This window comes from Trachypithecus francoisi, unplaced genomic scaffold, assembly GCF_009764315.1.
Source record: "Trachypithecus francoisi isolate TF-2019V2 unplaced genomic scaffold, Tfra_2.0 Lachesis_group3, whole genome shotgun sequence".
In the NCBI taxonomy this organism is placed as follows: domain Eukaryota; kingdom Metazoa; phylum Chordata; class Mammalia; order Primates; family Cercopithecidae; genus Trachypithecus; species Trachypithecus francoisi.
In genome coordinates this window covers 3,209,136-3,233,715 of record NW_022681468.1, presented here as the reverse complement: position 1 = coordinate 3,233,715, position 24,580 = coordinate 3,209,136, and the positions used below count along the sequence as shown (strand labels likewise).

The following is a 24,580-nucleotide window of genomic DNA, read 5'->3' as shown; positions in this document are numbered from 1 at the left end:
GTGTGTATGCAGGTTGTTTATTGGCTCCTTAGGAAGAAAAAAATACGTATATGAGATAATTAACAGTACAAGAATTCAGAATTATTTGTTTAAATGTTTAAAGTTGGTATTGAGTGCTGTAGTATAAGTATAGGGAACTTTTTCTTAGGGTCAGTAATGGATTCTTGGGAAAATACAATGAAGGGCAAATGAAAGCAAAAGACAATTTAATTTGCTTCTGTTTCGAGGGAACGTTTTAAAAGTTAACTCTTAAATTTTTTAATTTAAGAACTTTGTCAGGAAGCATTGAATTAAGTTTAACCCTAACAAGCATCAGATCTGTCAGTCTGTTGTGTGAGGAAATACAAGTTTCTTTCTGCTTTCTGTTATGACTGTTGATGTACATGAGCGTGTTTTAGGTTAGGCTGGGTTATGCTGTGGTAATACATGCCACCAAAATCCTTATGATTTAACACAATAAAAAACTTTTGCTCACACCAAGTCTACTTGAGGGCTCATTGGCTCCATGGAAACTGATCTCCATGTCCAGGCCGGTTTGGTCTTGTGGCCATCCATTTTAGGGCAATGCTTAGGGTCAGGAGAGCAAAACACAGGGCTGGAGAGTTAAGCACGGGTAACTAAATGCTTCAGCATGGGAATGGCATTCATTTTCACTCACAGGAGGTGTTCAACTTAGTCACATGGCTGTCTATGCCTAACCTCAAGGGAAGGGAGTGCAGTCCTCTGGGAACTCAGATGTAAAAAAGCCAGTGTGGTGAATAATAGTATTGTCTACAAAAAAAAAGTAGCATAATAGAGTGAGATACAAGCAAAGTACATTGGGATCCCAGTAAGGAGAAGTAAGAAGTTCTGATGAGATGCAGGGAGAGTCATAGAAGGCTTCATGAAGATGGTGACAGATGATACAAACACAATAGAATTAGTAGGTTTTCCTTAGGTATGAAGAGAAGAAAGGACATTCAAATGGAGGGAACAACACTGACTGAGTCAAAGCTAGAGTATACTGGATGATGTAGTGGGAGAGGAAGAAGAGATGAGTGGGCCTTGAATTCGTTTAACATTCAGCAAAAATGTATTGCATATCTACCATGTGTTTAACATTCAGCAAAAATGTATTGCATATCTACCATGTGTTAGGCACTGTTTCAGGTTTGGGTAATATCTGATAATGAACAAAACACAAAAAGTCTGTCCTTGTGAAGGTTACATTGCTAGTGGATGAAGTGCTGAGGAGTTAGTATTTTATTACAAGCACGTTGGTGAGTAAGCAAAGATAGGAACATTGGATGCCTATGAATCTTAAGATTTTCCTGGCCGAGCACTGTGGCTCATGCCTGTAATCCCAGCACTTTGGGAGGCCAAGGTGGGCAGATCACTTAAGGTCAGGAGTTCGATACCAGCCTAGCCAACATAGTGAAACCCTGTCTCTACTAAAAATACAAAAAGTAACCGGGTATGGTGGTGTACACCTGTAGTCCCAGCTACTCGTGAGGCTGAGGCAGGAGAATTGCTTGAATCTGAAAGGTGGAGGTTGCAGTGAGCCAAGATCGTGCCATTGTACTCCATCCAGCCTGGTGACAGAGTGAGACTCCATCTCAAAAAAAAAAAAACAAGATTTTTCTAATATTTCTATTTTACATTAAATAGAAGGCAGTTGGTTTGCATGAAAATTATTATTTCACCAATTTGCCTCATTATAGAAAACACACATGTCAAAGTCAAATGAAACATAGAGATGAATCTCTGAAGTTAAAATATTTTATTTGGGACGCAAGAATTGCAATTTGGGGCACACACACAGACCACAGGGTGGTCTTCAGTACGTATGAAGAGCAAAGTAAAGGATGGAGGTTTTATAAAGAGAAGTGTTACATATTTTGAAAGACAGGTCATTGGCGCTAGTAAAGTTTTGGGGAGGTGGCAAGCCCTGATTGGTGAGGGACAGTGGTGGGTAATACTGGTCTTAGAGTCAGCAATAAGTTGTTTCAGTAGCCATTAGATAAACTGGTTTCAGGTTACAATAGGCAGTTTCAGCAGTCAGGCTTACAGAGAATTATAATCTTGGAGCAATGTGATAATCCCCCACCCCCACCCTGCCCCCATCCCCTGGCCCTCAACTCTGATTTAGTTGAGTATGAATAGAATGACCCAATTAGTATGATCAGCTTTCACACATGAAAATTGAATTTATGAAACATATAAATTTGAAAATGAATGTTTACATTGCAAAAGCTTTTTTAATGAAAATTTTGGCCAGTAGTTTAATTTCAATGAATATATTTTCTTTGCACAGATAGTAAAACCACTTGATACATACTTCATGGGGACATGGACTGCTTTATGCACTGCTTTTTCCCACACCATAAATAGTGCCTGGTGTGTGTATGTGTGTGTGTGTGTGTGTGTGTGTGTGTGTGTGTAGCTCACTCAGTAAATATTCAATGAATGAATGAAGAAATTCAGAAGATAAAAAAGAGAAATTTCCCTTATTTTTAACCTTCTGAACACTATAGCGGTTAGCATTTATATCATTTATTCAGCCATTCTAATATTTATTGAGTACCAGTTTTGTACCAACTGCTATTATAAGATACAAGGAATAATAAATTCCTGTTTTTGTTTTCATGAAACTTAAATTCTAGTGTAATTAAAATCATGTAGAAATAAACATAAACATGGTCACCCAGCTTCTTTTAAAACTAGACTGCAGACCGGGCGGGGTGGCTCACGCCTGTAATCCCAGCACTTTGGGAGGCCGAGGTGGGCGGATCACGAGGTCAAGAGATCGAGACCATCCTGGCAAACACGGTGAAACCTCGTCTCTATTAAAAATACAAAAAATTAGCCGGGCATGGTGGCGGGCGCCTGTTGTCCCAGCTACTTGGGAGGCTGAGGCAGGAGAATGGCGTGAACCTGGGAGGCGGAGCTTGCAGTGAGCCGAGATCGCGCCACTGCACTCTAGTCTGGGTGACAGGGCGAGACTCCGTCTCAAAAAAAAAAAAAAAAAAAAAACTAGACTGCAGTTACAATAGCATGTATCTTGTGCACAACAAAATCTACCTGTTTTTGTATTAAAGCCTTAGTATCAAAGCTTTATTATCATGTTAGTCTTTTTATCAACTCCATATTTATAAATGGACTATTTTCCCAAAGTTCTAATATGGAAATTAGAATAATTTTTGTTATAAGAACAGTGTTTACAAGTTGCCTACATTTGTAGCGAGGTCATAAAAAGCCTGTTTTATCTAAAATAGACATTTGCAGTAAAAACATAGAAATTGTTGTTGAGATCCTGTATTATGTGATAGTTGAGTAAAATATACAAGAGCCTATCCCCAAACCTGGTATGTGAATGTAAAAATATTAGAGAAATAGTGAAGAAGTAGATGGAGATTAATGTGGAAATTCTGAAAAGGACATCTTTTGAGAAATTCAGAGGTAGATGGCAGAAGTTTTAAAGCTTACTTTCACTTTAAAACACCTGAGTTTCATTTTCTTTGACTTGAGTGTATTACAAAGCAGTTTATAGTTAAATTAGGCTTGTTTTGATTTATAGGTACATAGAGAAAGACAGGATATTTTCCTGGATAAAAAGTTGGAAAAGAGAAACATATAAAGAGGGTAGAAAGTGGCTGTGAGTGCGTGTGGAATGAGAAGCCTCCCTCGGGCAGGAGTTAACAGCCACAATGGGGAAGGGATTAGGACATCTAATCCTTTGTGTGTGGGGGCCAAGGGAGCAGTAGTAGCGGGATGCCTGCGCATACACCTGTGCACACAGTGTGTACACAGAAGTGTAATTCTCGGGCCGGAATATTTCATAGAGTAGAGACATATTGAGTACTTTATTCATCTATTCAACAGTGGCCATCTATTAAGGGCCACACGATCTAGCTATTTCTGTAAAGCACATTGTTTTGAATTACTGTTAGCAGTGTAGTGTAGAAGGAAATTGGGAATTCAGATTCTCTATAGATTTCCCCCTGAACAGTTATGTGGCTGTACCCTTATCTGGTGAATGGTGACATTAGCTTTTCCCCTGCTGCACGGGCTGTAGTGAGGCGCAGGTGTGCAGGTGCACTTACTAGCATATGGAAAAGTTAAGCACTGTATAACCCGAAGGCAGCCCTTTTACTCCTATTATATATGGCAGCCACGTATGCAAAATATCTAATTTATTCCTGAACACCCAATTGAACTTCAACACTTGGTATTTTTTGTCTCAGAATTCTCATTTTCCTCAAATTTATATTATGTGGTTAAATTCCTTTGAAGTGCTAGATACTTAAAATTAAAGTAGGAATGTTGTTTCTTCAACTAGAAGCTCTTAGAACTTGGCAAGCACTCTGTGTTCTCTCGTTTCCTTATCTTTGTGTATGCTGTATTGCAGCACACGTCACATGGAGATGGGCGTCAAGAAGTTACCTCTCGTACCAGCCGCTCAGGAGCTCGGTGTAGAAACTCTATAGCTTCCTGTGCAGACGAACAACCTCACATCGGAAACTACAGACTTTTGAAAACAATCGGCAAGGGGAATTTTGCAAAAGTAAAATTGGCAAGACATATCCTTACAGGCAGAGAGGTAAATACCAGTTATGCTTATTTCTGTTATGACAGTTGCTCTGTTTATTCTATGTAAGAGAGAGAAAAGAATATAGATATATTTGGCCTTATTTCTAAGCTAAGTAAGCTATTTATTTGTTTTGTTTTTATTTTAGTTTTTATTTATTTATTTATTTTTGAGATGGAGTCTCCCTCTGTCGCCCAGGCTGGAGTGCAGTGGCGCAATCTCAGCTCACTGTAAGCTCCGCCTCCGGGTTCGTGCCATTCTCCTGCCTCAGCCTCCTAAGTAGCTGGGACTACAGGCGCCCGCCACCACACCGGGCTAATTTTTTGTATTTTTAGTAGAGACGGGGTTTCACCGTGTTAGCCAGGATGGTCTCGATCTCCTGAACTCGTTTTTTTGTTTTTGTTTTTCTTTTTGTTTTTTTGAGACAGAAGTCTCACTCTGTCACCTAGGCTGGAGTGCAGTGATACGATCTCAGCTCACTGCAACCTCCGCCTCCCAGGTTCAAGTGATTCTCTTGCCTCAGCCTTCCGAATATCTGGGATTACTGGCACACACCACCACGCCAGGCTAATTTTTTTTTTTTTTTTTTTTGTATTTTTAGTAGAGACGGGGTTTCACCATGTTGGTCAGGCTGGTCTCAAACTCCTGACCTCATGATCCGCCCGCCTTGGTCTCCCAAAGTGCTGGGATTACAGGCATGAGCCACTGCGCCTGGCCTATTTTGTTTTAAGACAGGGCCATACCCTGTCACCCGGGCTGGAGTGCCGTGGTGCAATCATGGCTCACTATAGCCTCGACCTCCTGGGGTCAGGCGATTCTCCCACCTCAGCCTCCCAAGTAGCTGAGACTACAGGCATGCACTGCCACACGCGGCTAATTTTTTAAAAATTTTTTTGTAGAGACAGGGTTCTCACCATGTTGTCCAGGCTGGTCTTGAACTTCTGAGCTCAAGCAGTCCTCCTCCCTCGACCTCCCCGAGTGTTGGGATTACAGGCATGAGCCACCATGCCTGACTAATTAAGCTGTTTCCTTTCTTTTGGTGGTGGGAGGGTGGGGGTTGGGATGGAGTCTTGCGCTGTAGCCCAGGCCTGGAGTACAGTGACATGGTCTCAGCTCACTGCACCCTCCGTCTCCCAGGTTCAAGCGATTCTCTTGACTCAGCCTCCTGAGTAGCTGGGATTACAGGCACACACCACCACACCAGGCTGAATTTTTATTTTATTTTTATTTTTAGTAGAAACGGGGTTTCACCATGTTGGTCAGCCTGGTCTTGAACTCCTGACCTCGTGATCTGCCCATCTCGGCCTCCCAAAGTGCCATGATTACAGGCATGAGCCACTGCTCCCGGCCTATTTTATTTTCAAGACAGGGCCTTGCCCTGTCACCTGGGCTGGAGTGCAGTAGCGCAGTCATGGCTCACTATAGCCTCGACCTCCTGACCTCAGGTGATCCGCCAGCCTCAGCCTCCCAAAGCGCTGGAATTATAGGCATGAGCCCCCACGCCTAGCCTAATTAAGCTTTCTCAAAAGAACATGAAACATATATTAGGTGTCTGGGAGTTTTTTGTTTGTTTTGTTTGTTTGTTTGTTTTTTGTTTTTGAGATGGAGTCTCGCTCTGTCGCCCAGGCAGGAGTGCCCTGGTGCAGTCTTGGCTCACTGCCAGCTCCATCTCCGGGTTCACGCCATTCTCCTGCCTCAGCCTCCTGAGTAGCTGGGACTACAGGCACCCACCACCATGCCCGGCTAATTTTTTGTATTTTTAGTAGAAACGGGGTTTCACTGTGTTAGCCAGGATGGTCTCGATCTCCTCATCTCATGATCTGCCTGCCTCGGCCTCCCAAAGTGCTAGGATTACAGGCGTGAACCACTGCGCCGGTCTGGGAGTTCTTTTGCTTTCCCATTACTTTAAATGTTGGAAATATCATAGAGGGTTTAAATAATCTTTACCTTTAAAAATAGGTAATATTTTGTTCTTTTTCAGTAGCAAATATCTGCCACCACAGTAAAAATTGTCTTTAACTTCAGGAATACACTTAATTTGTATGAGCTGATGTTACTTGCTAATCAATAGTATTGTCAATATTTACAAATTTATCTTCAAGAATTTTCTTAATTTACTTTTCTCATAGCGTACGTTTAGTCAGTTATTGTGTAGGAAGGCACATACTTTCCTAACCTTGGTGAAATGACTTTGCTAGTTCCTTTTCCTATTAATCAAAAAATACATGCATTAAAACCACAAAACTAACTCCCTCCTATTGTTCTATTTGTATGGTACAGAGCCTGTTTTGCTGCCTTTTTTTTTTTTTTTTTTGAGACAGAGTCTTGCTCTGTTGCCAGGCTGGAGTGCAGTGTTGTGATCTCAGCTCACTGCAACCTCTGCTCCTGGGTTCAAGCAGTTCTCCTGCCTCAGCCTCCTGAGTAGCTGGGACTACAGGTGTGTGCCACCATGCCCATCTAATTTTTGTATTTTTAGTAGAGACAGGGCTTCACCGTGTTGGCCAGGATGGTCTGAACCTCTTGACCTAGTGATCTGCCCACCTTAGCCTCCCCAAATGCTGGGATTACAGGTGTGAGCTAGCATGCCCAACCTTTGATATAGTTTCTTGCATTTAAGTCTTTGCGCCTGTTGTTTCCTGTACCTGAAGTACTCTTTACTCTTCTGTTTAGGGAACATTTCTGAGACATAATCATTGACAAATACCCTTTCCCCAGGCATGGGATTCCATAAAAATCCCGATACTCCCCTTATACAGCACAATTTACATTGTATTGGAATTGCTCGTTTGTCTGTCTCCTGCTCTAGTCTGCAGGCTATCTCCAGTCTGTAGCGGAAGATGACAGAACTTAACACAGTGCTTGGAGCCTGTTAGGTACTTAATAAATATTTGTTAAGTGAATGTAATAATACTGTTTTTTGGCGGGGGGCGGGTGGCAACAGAATCTCACTCTGTTGCCCAGGCTGGAATGCAGTGGCGTGATCTTGACTTACTGCAACCTCCTGCCTCCTGGGTTCAAGCTATTCTCCTGCCTTAGCCTCCCGAGTAGCTGGGATTTCAGGCACCTGCCACCACACCCAACTGATTTTTTGTATTTTTAGTAGAGAGGGGGTTTCACCATGTTGGCCAGGCTGGTCTCAAACTCCTGACGTCAGGTGATCCACCCACTTTGGCCTCCCAGAGTGCTGGGATTACAGATGTGAGTCACTATGCCTGGCCTGAATGTAGTAATACTTGATGGAAGCTTTTAAAGCAAATACTCTCCTTGTGCAGGACCCTCCTGATAGATGTGCCAAGACTGTGACACATATGGCGTAGCATTCATGCCTGCAGCCCACCAGGACTGGGGCTGCAAGAGCATGAGCCCCGGATCCGTCATCTGTCAGCAAGCATCCTCTATTTGAAGCAGTGTGACCTGTAAATATTCTCATTTCCTGTGTGTGCTGAGACTTGGAAAAGATTGGGAAGCACTGGACTATGCTAACTGGAATTTTAAAAGACTATTGCCAGAAATTTGCGTCTTGACAGTTCATCAATTTTAGTGATAAAATCCTTGTGGATTTTTAGTTAAGACTCCTTGTTGTTGAGCTGCCGTAGACTGCTTTTGGAATCTGTAAACAGCTTGTGTGGGCGGAGCTGTCCTTGTTGTCCTTGATTAAAGCTTTCTTGAGATAAGGAACCAGACCTCTGAGTTTCTTAGTTCCCACCAGTTCCAGGTGGCTACTTGCCAGCTTCCTTATGTGGGCAGAGATGGTGGGCTAAGAGAGCATTGGGACAGACACACCCTCTCCCATTTACCTTACCTAACTAACATTGTCTGGAGTCTGGCCTGTGGTGTTTACTTCTAGTAGGTTCTTTCTCTAGAAATGCTTGAATATGACTAGCAGAGTGGTTTAATGTAAAAATTTTCTCAGTTTTTTTAAAACTTTGAACAAGTTCTCACTCATAGGTGGGAGTTGAACAGTGAGAACACGTGGACACAGGGAGGGGTATGTCACACACCAGGACCTGTCAGGGGGTGAGGGACAAGGGGAGGGATAGCATTAGTAGAAATACCTAATGTAGATGATGGGTTGATGGGTGCAGCAAACCACCATGGCACATGTATACCTGTGTAACAAACCTGCACATTCTGACATGTGTCCCAGAACTTAAAAAAAAAAAAGAAAAAACTTTTGAACAAAATCATTTTACTCTTTTTTTTTTGCCTATTGTAGATATGACATAAAATGTAAACATTATAGAAATTAATTATGTAGAAAGTAAGTTCCTTGAAATTTGTCTCTTCAAAGACAATCACTTTCAGCAGTTTGGTATATATTCCCAGAGTTTTCTATATAAACATTAACTTAAAAAAAAATTGGCCGGGCGCGGTGGCTCAAGCCTGTAATCCCAGCACTTTGGGAGGCCGAGACGGGCGGATCACGATGTCAGGAGATCGAGACCATCCTGGCTAGCATGGTGAAACCCCGTCTCTACTAAAAATACAAAAACTAGCCGGGCGAGGTGGCGGGCGCCTGTAGTCCCAGCTACTTGGGAGGCTGAGGCAGGAGAATGGCGTAAACCCGGGAGGTGGAGCTTGCAGTGAGCTGAGATCCGGCCACTGCACTCCAGTCCGGGCGACAAAGCGAGACTCCGCCTCAAAAAAAAAAAAAAAAAAAAAAAAAAAATTAACAAAAAGGGACTTATATGGGACATGATGATAGGTTTTTTTTACTTAGTAATGTACCTTGACCGTGTCTGGGTCTTAGTACTCATAGATCCGACATATGAGTTTAGAGGCAGCAGAGCCTCCCTGGGTATGGTGGTGCCATAGCTTATTTCCTGTCAGTGGGCATTAGGGTTGTTTCTAAGTTTTTGTTGTTACGAATGGATCTGCAGTGGACATTCTTTAGCATTGTGTGTCCTTGTTAAGTGTTTCTGTAGGATGATTCCTAGAAATGGAAGTCCTAGGTCAAAGTGGATGAATATTTGACATTGTAATAGATACTACTAAATTGGTTTTGAATAAAAAGTGATGTACCTACTTTATTATCCTACCAAAATGAATGAGTGTTCATTTTCCTACATGCTTCTACACTGTAGATAATTTTTGTCTATCTGAATGTCTTAGTCTGTTTTTGCTGCTGTAACACAATACCAGAGACTAGGTAATTTATAAAGATAAGAAATTTATTTCTTACAGTTGTGGAGGCTGGGAAGTCCAAGATCCAGGGGCTGCATCTGGCCAGGGCCTTCTCAATGATACATGAAGGGCGTGATGGAACGGCAAAGGGTGGGGAGCAGCGGGGAGGGAAGAGAAGAGGAGGAGGAGAAAGGAAGAAAAGAGGGCAGAGCCCTTGCAGTCTGATTGCCTCTCCAGGGCTCCGTGTCTTAGTACTGCTGCAATAGCAATTACATTTCAACATGAGTTTGGAAGGGGATATTCATTCAAACCATAGCACTTATGGACAAAAAAAGGGTGTAGAAAAAGCCAGAAGTTGCTTTTTCCCTTTTCACAACTTAGATTTATGATCTTTTTATATGTTTTTGTCATTCATAATTTCTTTTTGAAGCAAGTTCCCTGGCCCCCCACAGTAGCTCATGCCTGTATTCCTAGCGCTTTGGGAGGCCAAGGCAGGAGGATCACTTGAGCCCAGGAGTACAAGGCTGCATTGCGCTATGATTGTACCACTGTACTCCAGCCTGGGCAACAGAGGACACTCTCTAAAATAAATAAAAATAAAACAAGTTTCCTGTTTATATCCTTTATTCATTTTTCTTTTTTTTTAATCTTAGTGAAGTTAAACCCTTTATGTTTCAGTCATCTGTCTGATATGTCTGTTAATATAGGTTTTGAATATCTTTCCCTAGATTGCTTCTTTTAACTGTTTATGATGTCTTGTTTGAGGGAAGTTTTTAAGTATTTTTGTAGCAAAATCATTTAATCTTTTTCTTTATTACATTTGGGTTTCATGTCTTCGTGAAGATTTGTCCCATGACTTAAAAAACAGTTTTGTAGGCCGGGCGCGGTGGCTCACGCTTGTAATCCCAGCACTTTGGGGGTCCGAGGTGGGTGGATCACCAGGTCAGGAGATCGAGACCATCCTGGCTAACACGGTGAAACCCCATCTCTACTAAAAACACAGAAAATTAGCCGGGCGTGGTGGCGGGCGCCTGTAGTCCCAGCTACTCCGGAGGTTGAGGCAGGAGAATGGTGTGAACCCAGGAGGTGGAGCTTGCAGTGAGCCGAGATCACGCCACTGCACTCCAGCCTGGTTGTGGTGAGCCACCACACCCAGCTACTTAGTACTGTTCTCAGCTAACATCTTTATTTTTGTCAGTGTTCTCTTGCCCTGTGATGGGAATGTGATGTATCTTGCCTGTTGAAGAACTAAAACCTCTGAAGAAAACCCAGAGGGTTACGGGAAGAGTGGCATTGATGATTTGGGGACTTAATTCATTCTGAGTCAGTATAAGTTAAAGGGTTATTGTGTATTATGTTGAGAGTTTTAACTGCTGTCCTTGGGGTTAGAACAGAGATGTAGAATTATATAGTGAAAATAATTTTCTAAAAGAAGGGAATAGGGACAATCTGTATCATGCATTTAAGTCACAAGGATGTTGTGAACATAAAAGATACTCATGAGGGCTGTGCACGGTGGCTCATGCCTGTAATCCCAGCACTTTGGGAGGCTGAGGTGGGCCGATCACAAGGTCAAGAGATCGAGACCTGAGGTCAGGAGTTCAAGACCAACCTGACCAATATGATGAAACCCCGTCTCTACTAAAAATACAAAAATTAGCCGGGTGTGGTGACGCACGCCTGTAGTCCCAGCTACTTGGGAGTCTGAGGCAGGAGAATCACTTGAACCCAGGAAGCGGAGGTTGCAGTGAGCCAAGATCACGTCACTACACTCCAGCCTGGTGACAGAGTGAGACCCTGTCTCAAAAAAAAAAAAAAAAAAAAAACGTGAAAAACTAAGTGTTTGTTGGAAGAAAGATGTTTTAATTTAACAAACCTGTTGGAGTAAGAATCATAACCAAGTTACATTAATATGTACACTCTGGAGACCATTTTAAATCAAACCTTTAAATAGCCTAGTTATGGTGTAAGTTCAGTTTAGGTGAGACTCCCCCCAGCATGACCATGAACCAATTAGAAATGGACATCAAGGCTGGGCGCGGTGGCTCAAGCCTGTAATCCCAGCACTTTGGGAGGCCGAGACGGGCAGATCACGAGGTCAGGAGATCGAGACCATCCTGGCTAACACGGTGAAACCCCGTCTCTACTAAAAAATACAAAAAACTAGCCGGGCGAGGTGGCGGGCACCTGTAGTCCCAGCTACTCGGGAGGCTGAGGCGGGAGAATGGCGTGAACCCGGGAGGCGGAGCTTGCAGTGAGCTGAGATCTGGCCACTGCACTCCAGCCCGGGCGACAGAGTGAGACTCCATCTCAAAAAAAAAAAAAAAAGTAAAGAAATGGACATCAAAATGCTCATTTTATATATTTTTAAAATACATGTACCAGTTGTGAAATTCGTCTGATTTAGCTCTTAAATGGAAGTACTACCCATTATCCATATTGTCCTGGAAGCATCTATCCCATATTTACTATGAATTTGGGGATGTTAGTTGCATCTGCTGTCTTACTTTTGACCAACTTTTCATAGCTTATAGTTATTTTGGTGTGAAATATTGCCTGTTTTACACCACAGTTTTCTTTCAAGTTCATTATTTTCCCCCTACTAATTTTCATAGCCTCCCAGAGACTTTTCCCCTCACATGAACTACAGGACTCACTTGTTTCAGTTGTTTGTGCTTTATTGGAGTTATTTATTGTTAAAAAATTATTTTCCTAAAGTAATGCATGCACATAGCTTGACAAGTCAAATATACTGAAAAGTTCTGGCCACGCACAGTGGCTCACGCCTGTAATCCCAGCACTTTGGGAGGCCGAGGTGGGCAGATTACAAGGTCAGGAGATCGAGACCATCCTGGCTGACTCGGTGAAACCCGTCTCTACTAAAAACACAAAAAATTAGCTGGGTGTGGTGGTGGGCGCCTGTAGTCCCAGCTACTCGGGAGGCTGAGGCAGGAGAAAGGTGTAAACCCAGGAGGCAGAGCTTGCAGTGAGTGGAGATCGCACCACTGCACTCTAGCCTGGGCGACAGAGCAAGACCCTGTCTCAAAAAAAAAAGTTCTAATGACAATCAGAAGTTTCTTTTCTTATCCCTTTTTCCTCAGCATTATTACTCAAAGGCCCCCACTTTTTAAAGCTCTTTCTTCTGATACTCTAATAGCTTTCTCCAAATTTATTATTTTAAACATCATTGACTTCCACTTCCCACTTCCATATCTACATTTCTTTCCCTGGCTTTTCTATTGCAATGATATATTTGGCGTATTAAATTAAGACTGTGTAAGTATTGTTGAGTTTTGGCGATGGTCATTTATTTTCTTATATAAATTTAAAGCTTTGTCTAAATAGTTACTTCTTTTTCTATAAACTGTTAATCCACCTATAATCCCAGCTATTCAGGAAGCTGAGGCAGGCGAATTGCTTGAACCCGGGAGGTGGAGGTTGTGGTGAGCCGAGATCGCACCACTGCACTACAGCCTGGGCGACAAGAGCAAAACTCTGTCTCAAAAAATAAAGAAATAAAATAAAGAAATAGGAGGAAAGCAGAGGGTGCTGGCATCAGTACAGGTGAGAGGATCCTTATGGTAGGAGGAGCTTGTAGAAATTCTCTGCTGAGTGCAAACTATTTTTTCAATAAAATGGAAAGCAAACTGATCTGCTAAGAGGAGGAGATATATTAGACATGTGAGTAGGTTAAAATAATTGTCAGATAAGCAGGAGAGTCAATGGACTAGAGAAATGTAGTAGAACTGCCAGGCAGCCTTAAGGCTTCCCTGAGGTTGGTGACCAAGGATTTAAAGGGGAAAGAGTCAGCATGGTGGTGCGTTACTCTCCAGCCACATTCAGTTGCCCAGCTGCAGGCATGATTGCAGAGGTTGGGGTTTTGCCACATTAGTATAGTGAAAGGACAGAGGAGCATTGATATGGAGCCCCCAGGAGTGATCACAATGAAATTAGGGATATAATTAGGAGTAAGAACTTAAGGAAGACTGACCCTATGAAGGGGTGGGGTCAGTGGATTACAGATCCTGGTAAATTCCGACAGTTATTGGAATACTAGATTGAGTGAGCAGGAAGGTAGGAGAAGTTGGTTAAAGAATGAGAAGCTCAAACTTGGATCATGAAAGGTTTTCAGATATTGGTGATGTCAGAGACTGGAGTATAACAACCACGTAAGTAGCTTAAGTATGTAACATTTTTTTTCTTTCTGGAAGTTTATCCTTGGTTTTTAGAAATTACCCATTGAGGCCGGGCGCGGTGGCTCAAGCCTGTAATCCCAGCACTTTGGAAGGCCGAGACGGGCAGATCACGAGGTCAGGAGATTGAGACCATCCTGGCTAACACGGTGAAACCCCGTCTCTACTAAAAAATACAAAAAACTAGCCGGGCGAGATGGCGGGCGCCTGTAGTCCCAGCTACTCGGGAGGCTGAGGCAGGAGAATGGCATAAACCCGGGAGGCGGAGCTTGCAGTGAGCTGAGATCCGGCCACTGCACTCCAGCCCGGGCGATAGAGCGAGACTCCGTCTCAAAAAAAAAGAAAAAAGGGCCGGGCGCGGTGGCTCAAGCCTATAATCCCAGCACTTTGGGAGGCCGAGACGGGCGGATCATGAGGTCAGGAGATCGAGACCATCCTGGCGAACACGGTGAAACCCCGTCTCTACTAAAAAATACAAAAAACTAGCCGGGCGAGGTGGTGGGCGCCTGTAGTCCCAGCTACTTAGGAGGCTGAGGCGGGAGAATGGCGTGAACCCGGGAGGCGGAGCTTGCAGTGAGCTGAGATCCGGCCACTGCACTCCAGCCTGGGCGACAGAGCAAGACTCCGTCTCAAAAAAAAAAAAAAAAAGAAAGAAAAAAGAAAAAAGAAATTACCCATTGAGGTGCCAAGGGTTAGTCTTCCATTCGTTGTTCTTGGTGCTCATTGGACCCTTTTAATATGTATATTTTTGTCTTTCAGTTCTGGAAAATTGTCTTTTTTAACTTAAAAATCTTCATTCTGGAATCCTCAAGCAGAGACTGGAGTGCTTGAAAAGAGCCTCAAAATCTGTCTTCTATCTCTGTGTTTTTACTTTCTGGGAGATATTTTAACTTCATCTTCAGTCTTTCTGTTAAAAATGTGTGTGTGGGCCAGGTACAGTGACTCATGCCTGTAATCTCAGCACTTTGGGAAGCTAAGGCGGGAGGATCACTTGAGATCAGGAGTTTGAGACCAGCCTGGCCAACATGGTGAAACCCTGCCTCTACTAAAAATCCAAAAAAATTAGCCAGGCATAGTGGCGCATGCCTGTAATCCTAGCTACTCAGGAAGCTGAGGCAGGAGAATCGCTTGAACCCAGGAGGCGGAGGTTGCCGTGAGCCAAGATCACGCCACTGCACTCCAGTCTAGGTGACAGAGCGAGACTCTGTCTCAAAAAAAAAAAGAAAAAAGGTGTGTGTGTGTGTGTCTCCTCTCCCCAACTCACTCTTTGATCATTTTCATCTGTTTGTTGTTACTGTTTTTACAACATCTAGCTGTTGGCTTTTTTTTTTTTTTAACTTTTTTATAAAGTAGATTTTCGTTCCCTGCATTGTTTCTCTTTCTTTCTGGAGTTCTTTCTTGTTACCTCTCTTTCATGTAGAGACTGTCTCTGGTAGTCTGTTAGCCTCTGGTTGTCGGTACCTAATGTGGAGCCCTAAGCGTCTGATCACAAGCTGTGTTTGTATGAATAGGACATGTTTGACCACAGAGCTTTCCTATTGGGAGTTGTCTGGTGCTTTTATTGAAGACCCCAGATATTTGTGTCCTTAGATTTCTGAGAGTATTCAGTTTCTCTAGATAAGAACCTTCTCTTCTGCCTGGGAGGAACAGATGATCCCACCCCTCAATCACTGAGTCCTCCCCCTCCTGACTTTTCATCTCGTGCTTCACTCCTGTCCTCTGCTAGGCCTGTTGAAAACCCATTTCTTCATCCTGGGGTGTGTGAAATTTCCTGAGACTTTGCATAAATGGTTATATGTTTAGTCACGAGTTTGTTGGTGAAGACTATGTTAACAACTTTACAGAAAGTTTGGAGAATAGAGAAGAAAAAAACCCCCACAATCCTAATATTCTGAATACCATTTTCGTTTTTGTGTATTTTCCATATACATGTTTTTTCAACATATATTTGATTATAATTTTGTGTCTTGTTTTTTCCACCCTTGAAATTTTATCCAAAGCCGTTTTCTATGTTGCCACTAATCGTCATAATTGTTCGTTTCAGTGGTTATGTACAATGCCATTGATGAGAACAGCAGTTCTCAAACTTTTCTGTCTCAGAACTTCTTTAAACTGAAAATTGAGGCCGGGCGTGGTGACTCAATGCCTGTAATCCCAGCACTGTGGGAGGCCGAGAAAGGTGGATCATGAGGTCAGGAGATCGAGACCATCCTGGCTAACACGGTGAAACCCCGTCTCTACTAAAAATACAAAAACAAAATTAGCCGGGCGAGGTGGCGGGCGCCTGTAGTCCCAGGTACCAGGAGGCTAAGGCAGGAGAATGGCGTGAACCCGGGAGGCGGAGCTTGCAGTGAGCCGAGATTGTGCCACTGTACTTCAGCCTGGGTGACAGAGCGAGACCCTGTCTCGTAAATAAATAAATAAATAAATGGAAAATTGAGAACTCCCCAAAGCTTTTATTTATTAAGGTTATATGTATTGATAGCTGCTGAATTAGAAGTTATTACTTAGGAACTTAAAATATATATTAAATCATTGAAAATAATCCTATTACATGGTAATGTAAGTAACATATTTTTATGAAAAACAACTATTTTCCAAAGCAAAGTATTGAGAAAGAGTGACATTGTTTAAGTTTTTTGCAAACCCCTTTAATGTCTGGCCTAATAGAAGTTAGCTGGGTTCCTGTGTCTGCTCTGCATTCACACTATTTCAATATGTTGTTTTGGTTGAAGTGTGTGAAGAAATGTAGCTACAGAAAGAAGGGAATATATTAATACCCTTTTCAGGTGATTGTGGATATCATTCTTTGACATTATACCAAAACTCAGCAAGTAGTTTCTTGGGGGTGGGTAGACAGTGGTGAATTGAATTTTTATTCAAAACAGCTGTAGTCACTGACAAAAAAATGTTAAAACCCAGAATGATTTGCTTCGATTAAAAATTAATTATATCCCAAGAGCAGGGGTCCACCACGTTGTCTGAGGGGAGGGGTGAACTGGCCCAGGTCAGAAATGGAGCAGGTCAAAACTCCCCTGCTGATCAGGGCGATGGGGATTGGGATCAGGATTGCTCCTATGAATAGCCACTGCCTGCAGAACATAGCGAGATCCTGTCTCTTAAGAAAAAGAAACAGAAACTTTTGGAAACAAGCAGACAAGAGTGAAAGAAAGCCTTGGTGTAAGATATAATTTGCATATTCTATATAAGATATAGACTACATATATAACTAGAAAAGCATAAAAACAGCATGCTTTTAGTACAATCTGGAGGTATAGTTAATGTGCAGGAAAAAAGCTCCATATAAACCTAATCCCTATATATAAAAAGTCACAATTCCACGGTTTTGAACATTTTGTTTTTCTTTTTGAGATAGGGTCTTGCTCTGTCGCCCAGTCTGGAGTGCAGTGGTGCAATCTCACCTCACTGCAGCTCTCTACCTCCTGAGCCCAAGCAATTCTTCCACCTCAGCCTTCTGAGTAGCTGGGACCAGAGGTGTATGCCATCACATCTGGCTGATTTTTTGTATTTTCTTTAGAGACGAAGCATCCCCATGTTGCTCAGGCTGGTCTTGAACTCCTGGGCTAAAGTGATCCTTCCACCTGGGCTTCCCAAAGTGCTGGGATTAAAGGGATGAGCCACCACACCTGGCCAACACTTTGTGTGTGTGTGTGTGTGTGTGTGTGTGTGTGTGTGGTAAAATACATGGAACATGAAAGTTATGATGTTAACCTTTTTTTAAGTGTGTAGTTCAGTGACATCAAGTATATGTACAGTTGTTGGGCAACCATCACCACTCTTCATTTCCAGGCAGATAGTTAATACTTATTTTTTTGTGGTTTCTATATTTGCAAATTTACCTGTTCGATAAAATTTATTTGTAACCTTAAAATCAGTACAGTGCTTTGGTAATCCTTTTTGGACATATGCAGAATGGTGAAAAATATGCACATCCCTAGCTAAGATTCAATAAGGGGACACTTTGCTTTCTTTTTTTTTTTGAGACGGAGTCTCGCTCTGTCGCCCAGGCTGGAGTGCAGTGAGTGGCCGGATCTCAGCTCACTGCAAGCTCCGCCTCCCGGGTTTACGCCATTCTCCTGCCTCAGCCTCCCGAGTAGCTGGGACTACAGGCGCCCGCCACCTCGCCCGGCTAGTTTTTTGTATTTTTTTTAGTAGAGACGGTGTTTCACCATGTTAGCCAGGATGGTCTCGATCTCCTGACCTCGTGATCCGCCCGTCTCGGCCTCCCAAAGTGCTGGGATTATAGGCTTGAGCCACCGCGCCCGGCCCACTTTGCTGTCTTATTTCAGTCTTCATGCTGTAAACCAGTGTCCTTTTTGTGATCTATTTAATGCCATTTTTTTTTGTTCGTTTTTGTACTTTTTGTTGATGATTTTGCTATTTAAAATGGGCCCCAATCTTAGTGCTAAAGTGCTGTCTAGTCTTCCTAATGCATACTTGAGTGAAACTTACCTAACACATGCGTTTTCTTTGTAAGGCACCTCATGGCCTTGCCATGGATAAAACTCTAGACAGTTGAGTTTTTCCTTGCACTGTGCATGGCTAGGATGCTTTACAAAGAAGATGCATGTGTTAGAAGTTTCACTCAGTGCGTTACAGTGCTGTGGCTGTGAATTCAGTGTTAACCAATCATATATAGTAAAGAAGATGTTCTTAAACAGACACAAACATAAAACAAACTTATGTATCGATCAGTTGATGCAAAATGTTGTGACCAGAGGCTTGCAGAAACCTAACCCCCTAGAAGCAATGATTTAGTATTCACCAATTCGTTGAGCACAGTAACCTCATAGAATGAACAACGAGAATTGACTGTAGCTCCTTTTTTGAAAGAAGAGGCTTAATTTTGAAGAAAGACATCAGGAAAAATCACAGGCTTTCCTCATTTGTGTGATTTTTCATTCTGTTCCTGTCTTCAAGAGTGGAGCCCTAAGAAGAAAACGGAGAACTCCCAGTAAATAGGTAACAAGTGCCTGGCTTAGCCTCATAGACGCCAGAGGCACATTGGCCTTTACACTGGGACATTCCACACACATAACACAGAGTTGTTTTCTATCGACAGTTGAGTTTTTCCTTTTCCAAGCATATTCTAGGGTTGGCTTTCTGTGCCCTACTACATGTGCCGCTGTACTGCTGTCAGATTTTTATCTCCCAGAAATTCTTTGAAGTCACTTGTCTTCTGGTGGCACCCCTTCCCTTCTCTTGGCCATTCTTTGTCATTTGGTCTTTGTTCTTCAGTTGGGCCTATCAGGTGGCAGGAGAGAGAAATGCATGTGATCAGTATGCCATCTTTAACCAGTGTCCTCATTATGGTTATGAAAATAAGTTTTCATGTAATTATTTTTATTCAAGTTACATATTACACACAGTTTAAAGAGTCAAGACTTGTTACAAAGCAGTCCCCTAGACTCACCTGTTTCCTTGTCTCCCAAGATGGCCACTTTTAATCTGTTAAAGTGATTCTTTAGTCTTTTAAATGATTCTTTCATACTTTATAACATCCTTGTAGTCTTACTTGTTTTTCAGGTTTAGGCATTATCTATTGACATTTTATTTAAAGTCATCATTGACTTTAAAAAACACAAAACCTCTTTACTGAAATGTAAATGTTGGGTGCAATGGCTCATGCCTATGAATCCCAGCACTTTGGGAGGCCGAGGCAGGCGGATTACCTGAAGTCAGGAGTTCGAGACCAGCCTGACCAATATGGTGAAACCCTGTCTCTACTAAAAATACAAAAATTAGCTGGGCATGGTGTGTGTGCCTGTCATCCCAGCTACTCGAGAGGCTGAGACAGGAGAATTGCTTGAACCCAGGAGGTGGAGGTTGCAGTGAGCTGAGATCGCGCCACTGCATTCCAGCCTGGGTGACAGAGCAAGACTCCATTTCAAAAAAAAAAAAAAACAAAAGAACGTAACACACATAAAAAGTGCCCAAATCGTAAGTGTACAGCTTGATGAATTATCACAAAGTAAACACATTTGAATAACCATGACCCAGGCAAAAAATATACTGTGACCCACACCCTAGAAGCCTCCCTTTGGCCTCCTTCAGATCCCTTCAGTACCCCACCTCTTCAGGTGAACCACTGTGCCACCTTTAATACCATAGGTTTTGTCTGTCCTTTTAACATTGTACTAGTAGAATGTTAGGGTATATTAATAATAGTGTATTGTTTTGTGTCTGTTTCTTTTACTCTATTTCATGCTTGTGATATTCTTCCATGTTGAGGTTTTCATTTGTAACCAACTGTTGTAGTTGTTTGACTTGGTCTCCATTTGCTGTGGATTGCATTGTATGCCTCAGAATTCTTATGTGTAAGCCCTAACCCCCAGTGTGACTGTATTTGGTAATAGAGTCTTTATAGAAGGTTAAGTGAAGTTGTAAGTATGAACCCTGATTGATAGGATTAGTGCTATTACATGAAGAGACACCAGAGAGGTAGCTTTCTCCACCACGTAAGAACACAGGGGAGAGGGTGGCCATCAGCAAGCCAGGAATAAGGTCCCCTCAGAACTGTGAGAAAATAAATTACTGTTAAGTCCCACAGTGTGTGGTATTTTGGTTATGGCAGCCCAAGCTGACTAATACATCATTCTTCAGGCCACTCTGTCCCCCTAAAGGATCTGGAGTCTTTTTTTTTTGCCTCCTCTTTTAGTGGCTGTGAATGCTGTAACACTTTCAGAAGCAGGGTGTTAGGATCTTTTGACCATTAGTGAACCAACAGAAAGCAGAAGATAAGGATTTTTCTCCAGTGAGTGTTTGCTCTGGATCTGTTGGGAGAAGCCCTTCTCATGTATGAGCCGTCCCTATCCCTATTTTGTAATTTTCCACTTTCCTGCTGGCATCAGAGTGAATGTAAATGGAATTTCCCAGAAATTTCCACAGCAAGTGGCTTTCTCACTTAGTGAACCCCCTTGGTGTTTGTTGTGTCTCCCTTTTTACCCAACCCCACAATCACTGGAATGAAGGGGTGGTCTTCTCTCCAGTCTATACCTTTCTGAGGCGCTGCAATTGGGTATACCCCAGTTACTACTTCTTTCGGTGACCCCAAGGTTTCAGCTTTGCCTGAGCTCTCCAGGCTCCAGCTCTGGGCCAAGGTGATTTTGGTGGAGTCATCCCAGCAGGGAGCTAGGAGGAAGAAGAGATTAGGAACTCCCTCTCAGGCTTCTTTACTACACATACACATGTCACATCAAATGATGATGTTTCACTCTGGGGATATGGGTGCTTTTGATAAAATGACTTTTCTACAGTTTGGTTAAGCTGAATGAAACATTTGAGCTCCTATTTTTGTTTCAGATGCTATTGAATAGCTGTATCTGAAGATAAACATGTGTAAGAACAGAATCAGGCCGGGCAAGATGGCTCATGCCTGTAATTCCAGCACTTTGGGAGGCCGAGGTGGGCACATCACCTGAGGTCAGGAGTTCAAGACCAGCCTGGCCAACATGGCAAAACCCTGTCTCTACTAAAAAAATACAAAAATTAGGCCTGGCGCGGTGGCTCAAGCCTGTAATCCCAGCACTTTGGGAGGCCGAGACGGGCGGATCACGAGATCAGGAGATCGAGACCATCCTGGCTAACACGGTGAAACCCCGTCTCTACTAAAAACACAAAAAACTAGCCAGGCGAGGTGGCGGGCGCCTGTAGTCCCAGCTACTCGGGAGGCTGAGACAGGAGAATGGCGTGAACCCGGGAGGCGGAGCTTGCAGTGAGCCGAGATCCGGCCACTGCACTCCAGCCCTGGAGACAGAGCGAGACTCCGTCTCAAAAAAAAAAAAAAAAACAAAAATTAGCTGGGCATAGTGGCATGTGCCCATAATCCCAGCTACTTAGGGGAAGCCAAGGCAAGAGAATCGCTTGAACCCGGGAGGCGGAGGTTGCAGTGAGCCAAGATCGTGCCACTGCGCTACAGCCTGGGCAACAGAGCGAGACCCTGTCTCAAAAAAAAAAAAAAACAGAATCAGAATCTTTGGAATAGTGACCAGATGCCATGGCTCACGCCTATAATCCTAGCATTTCGGGAGGCTGAGGTGGGCAGATCTCTTGAGCCCAGGAGTTTGAGACCAGCCTGGGTAAAATAAGGAGACCTCATTTCTACAAAAAAATTAGCTGGACGTGGTGGCACGTGCCTGTAGTTCTATCTACTCAAGAGGCTGAGGTGGGAGGATCACCTGAGCCTGGGGAAGTTGAGGCTGCAGTGAACCGTGATCATGTCACTGCACTCCAACCTGGACAACAGAGTGAGACCTCATCTCAAAAAAAAAAAAGAAAGAAAGAAAAATATCTTTAGAATAGGAGGAGGATATTGAGCAGGACCCTGAGAAACTAGTGATTAAGAGTCCAGGTGTGAAAATAGAAACCAGGTCTCAGGAGCTCAGAGAGAAGAACTGGAAAGACAGCATCTTTGATGGATTTGGCCATGAGGAGGTGGAGGAATAAAACAGAATGGAGGCCAGAAAAGAGTATGTCTAAGGGTTTATTTGGAATTGGGAGATCCAGGTATACCATGTAAAATTGCTTATGAAGGTAAAGTTTGAAGAAAATTCATTCCACTTTGATCTATATAATTTTTAAAACTGCTGGGCGTGGTGGCTCAAGCCTGTAATCCCAGCACTTTTGGGAGGCCGAGACAGGCGGATCACGAGGTCAGGAGATCAAGAACATCCTGGCTAACATGGTGAAACCCCGTCTCTACTAAAGAATACAAAAAACTAGCCAGGCGAGGTGGCGGGCGCCTGTAGTCCCAGCTACTCGGGAGGCTGAGGCAGGAGAATGGCGTAAACCCGGGAGGTGGAGCTTGCAGTGAGCTGAGATCCGGCCACTGCACTCCAGCCTGGGTGACAGAGCAAGACTCCATCTCAAAATAATAATAATAATTTTTAAAACCACATTATCTGTTAAAACACCAGACGCTCTGTTTCTTGGTTACTAATTACGAGTAGTCAAGGCCTCAGATCAACTCAGCATTTATTTATTTATTTATTTATTTGTTTTTATTTATTTTTTTTTTTTGAGACGGAATCTCACTCAGTTGCCCAGGCTGGAGTACAGTGGCGCGATCTTGGCTCACTGCAAGCTCCACCTCCTGGGTTCTCGCCGTTCTCCTGCCTCAGCCTCCCAAGTAGCTGGGACTACAGGCGCCTGCCGCCACGCTCAGCTAATTTTTTGCATTTTTAGTGGAGACAGGGTTTCACCATGTTGGCCAGGATGGTCTCGATCTCCTGACCTTGTGATCCACCCACCTCGATTTGAGATGGAGTCTTGCTCTCTTGCCATACTGGAGTGCAGTGGCACGATCTCGGCTCACTGCAACCTCCACCTCCCAGATTCAAGTGATTCTCCTGCCTTAGCCTCCCGAGTAGCTGGGATTACAGGCCCGTGCTGCCATGCCCAGCTAATTTTTTGTAGTTTTAGTAGAGATGGGGTTTATCATGTTGGCCAGGATGGTCTCTGTCTTCTGACTTCATGATCTGCCTGCCTCGGCCTCCCAAAGTGCTGAGACTATAGGCGTGAGCCACCATACCTGACCTATTTATTTATTTATTTAATTTGATGGAATCTCATTCTCTTGCCCAAGCTGGAGTGCAGTGGCACCATCTTGGCTCACTATAACCTCCATCTCCAGGTTTCAAGTGATTCTCCTGCCTCAGCCTTTCAAGTAGCTGGTGAGATTATAGGCATCCGCCACCAAGCCCGGCTAATTTTTGTGTTTTTAGTAGAGATGGGGTTTCACCACGTTGGCCAGGCTGGTCTCAAACTCCTGACCTCAGGTGATCCACCTGCCTCGGCCTCCCAAAGTGCTGGGATTACAGGCGTGAGCCACCGCACCCAGACAACTCAGCGTTTATTGAGTACTCCTTATGTGCCAATTAGGGCTATAAAGATAAATAAGATGTCTTTTCCCCAGTTGAGATATGCATAAGACAGTTTGCGTTTGCCTATTGCGGTAGTCAGTATTTTCTTCTGCTTACTCAGTTTCCGTTGAAACTTATATTTTCCAAATACAAAATTAGAATTCCAACTTTGCGTTTTTCAGGCGCACACACTCATTTATTCTACACTCCTTCCCCAGTTCTGATTTGCTTCCTCCTGAAAATGGGGGTTCCACTCCAGGGTCAGAATTGCTGGATGCCCTGTTGAAGTGATTTTTTTCTGTAGCTCCTCTGAAGGTTATAGACTCAGGGAATAAGTAATATGGTCAGGTGGAGGCTTTAGACCAAGTTAAGCAGGGTTTTTAAAACATGGTGTTCATATACATAGTGCAGCCATTCTCAAAAATATGGCATGGGGAGATCCCTGGAGGTTTTCTGAGACCCTTTTCAGGAGTCTGCAGAGTCAAAACTATTTTTGTGATACTATTAAAACATTTGCTTTTTTCATTCTCTCTCTCACAAGTGTAGAGTGGAATTTTCCAGAGGTTCCATGATGTGTGATATCACAACAGATCAAATACAGAAGCTTGTATGAAAAGTTCATACAATATATATTATTTGTGTTATATGAGCTTATTTTTATTTTGAAATCAGTAGTTAAATACTTTTTTAAATGCTCAGTTTTTATTTGTATTATGATATTCATTGATACTCCCTACATTTGGGGAATCAGTAATCTTTAAAAGTGTAAAAGGGACCAAAAAGTGTGAGAATGTTTGATGTAGAGAAACGGCAAG

General features: G+C 43.1%; 1 protein-coding gene across 15 annotated transcripts in view; it reads left to right on the top strand.

Moving 5' to 3' along the window:
* Nucleotides 1-24,580, top strand: part of MARK3 (microtubule affinity regulating kinase 3) — a 124,617-nt gene that overhangs the window by 16,649 nt on the left and 83,388 nt on the right. For 10 of the 15 annotated variants that reach the window (XM_033191170.1, XM_033191169.1, XM_033191165.1 and 7 more), the window contains exon 2: nt 4,388-4,579. The exons of 1 other annotated variant lie outside the window; for it this stretch is intronic. In XM_033191170.1, the coding sequence (XP_033047061.1) occupies nt 4,388-4,579 (192 nt within the window). Of the gene's footprint in view, nt 1-4,387; nt 4,580-21,207; nt 21,310-24,580 lie in introns of those variants that run through there. 4 more of the 15 variants (XM_033191179.1, XM_033191173.1, XM_033191181.1 and 1 more) reach the window with 3 other exon arrangements.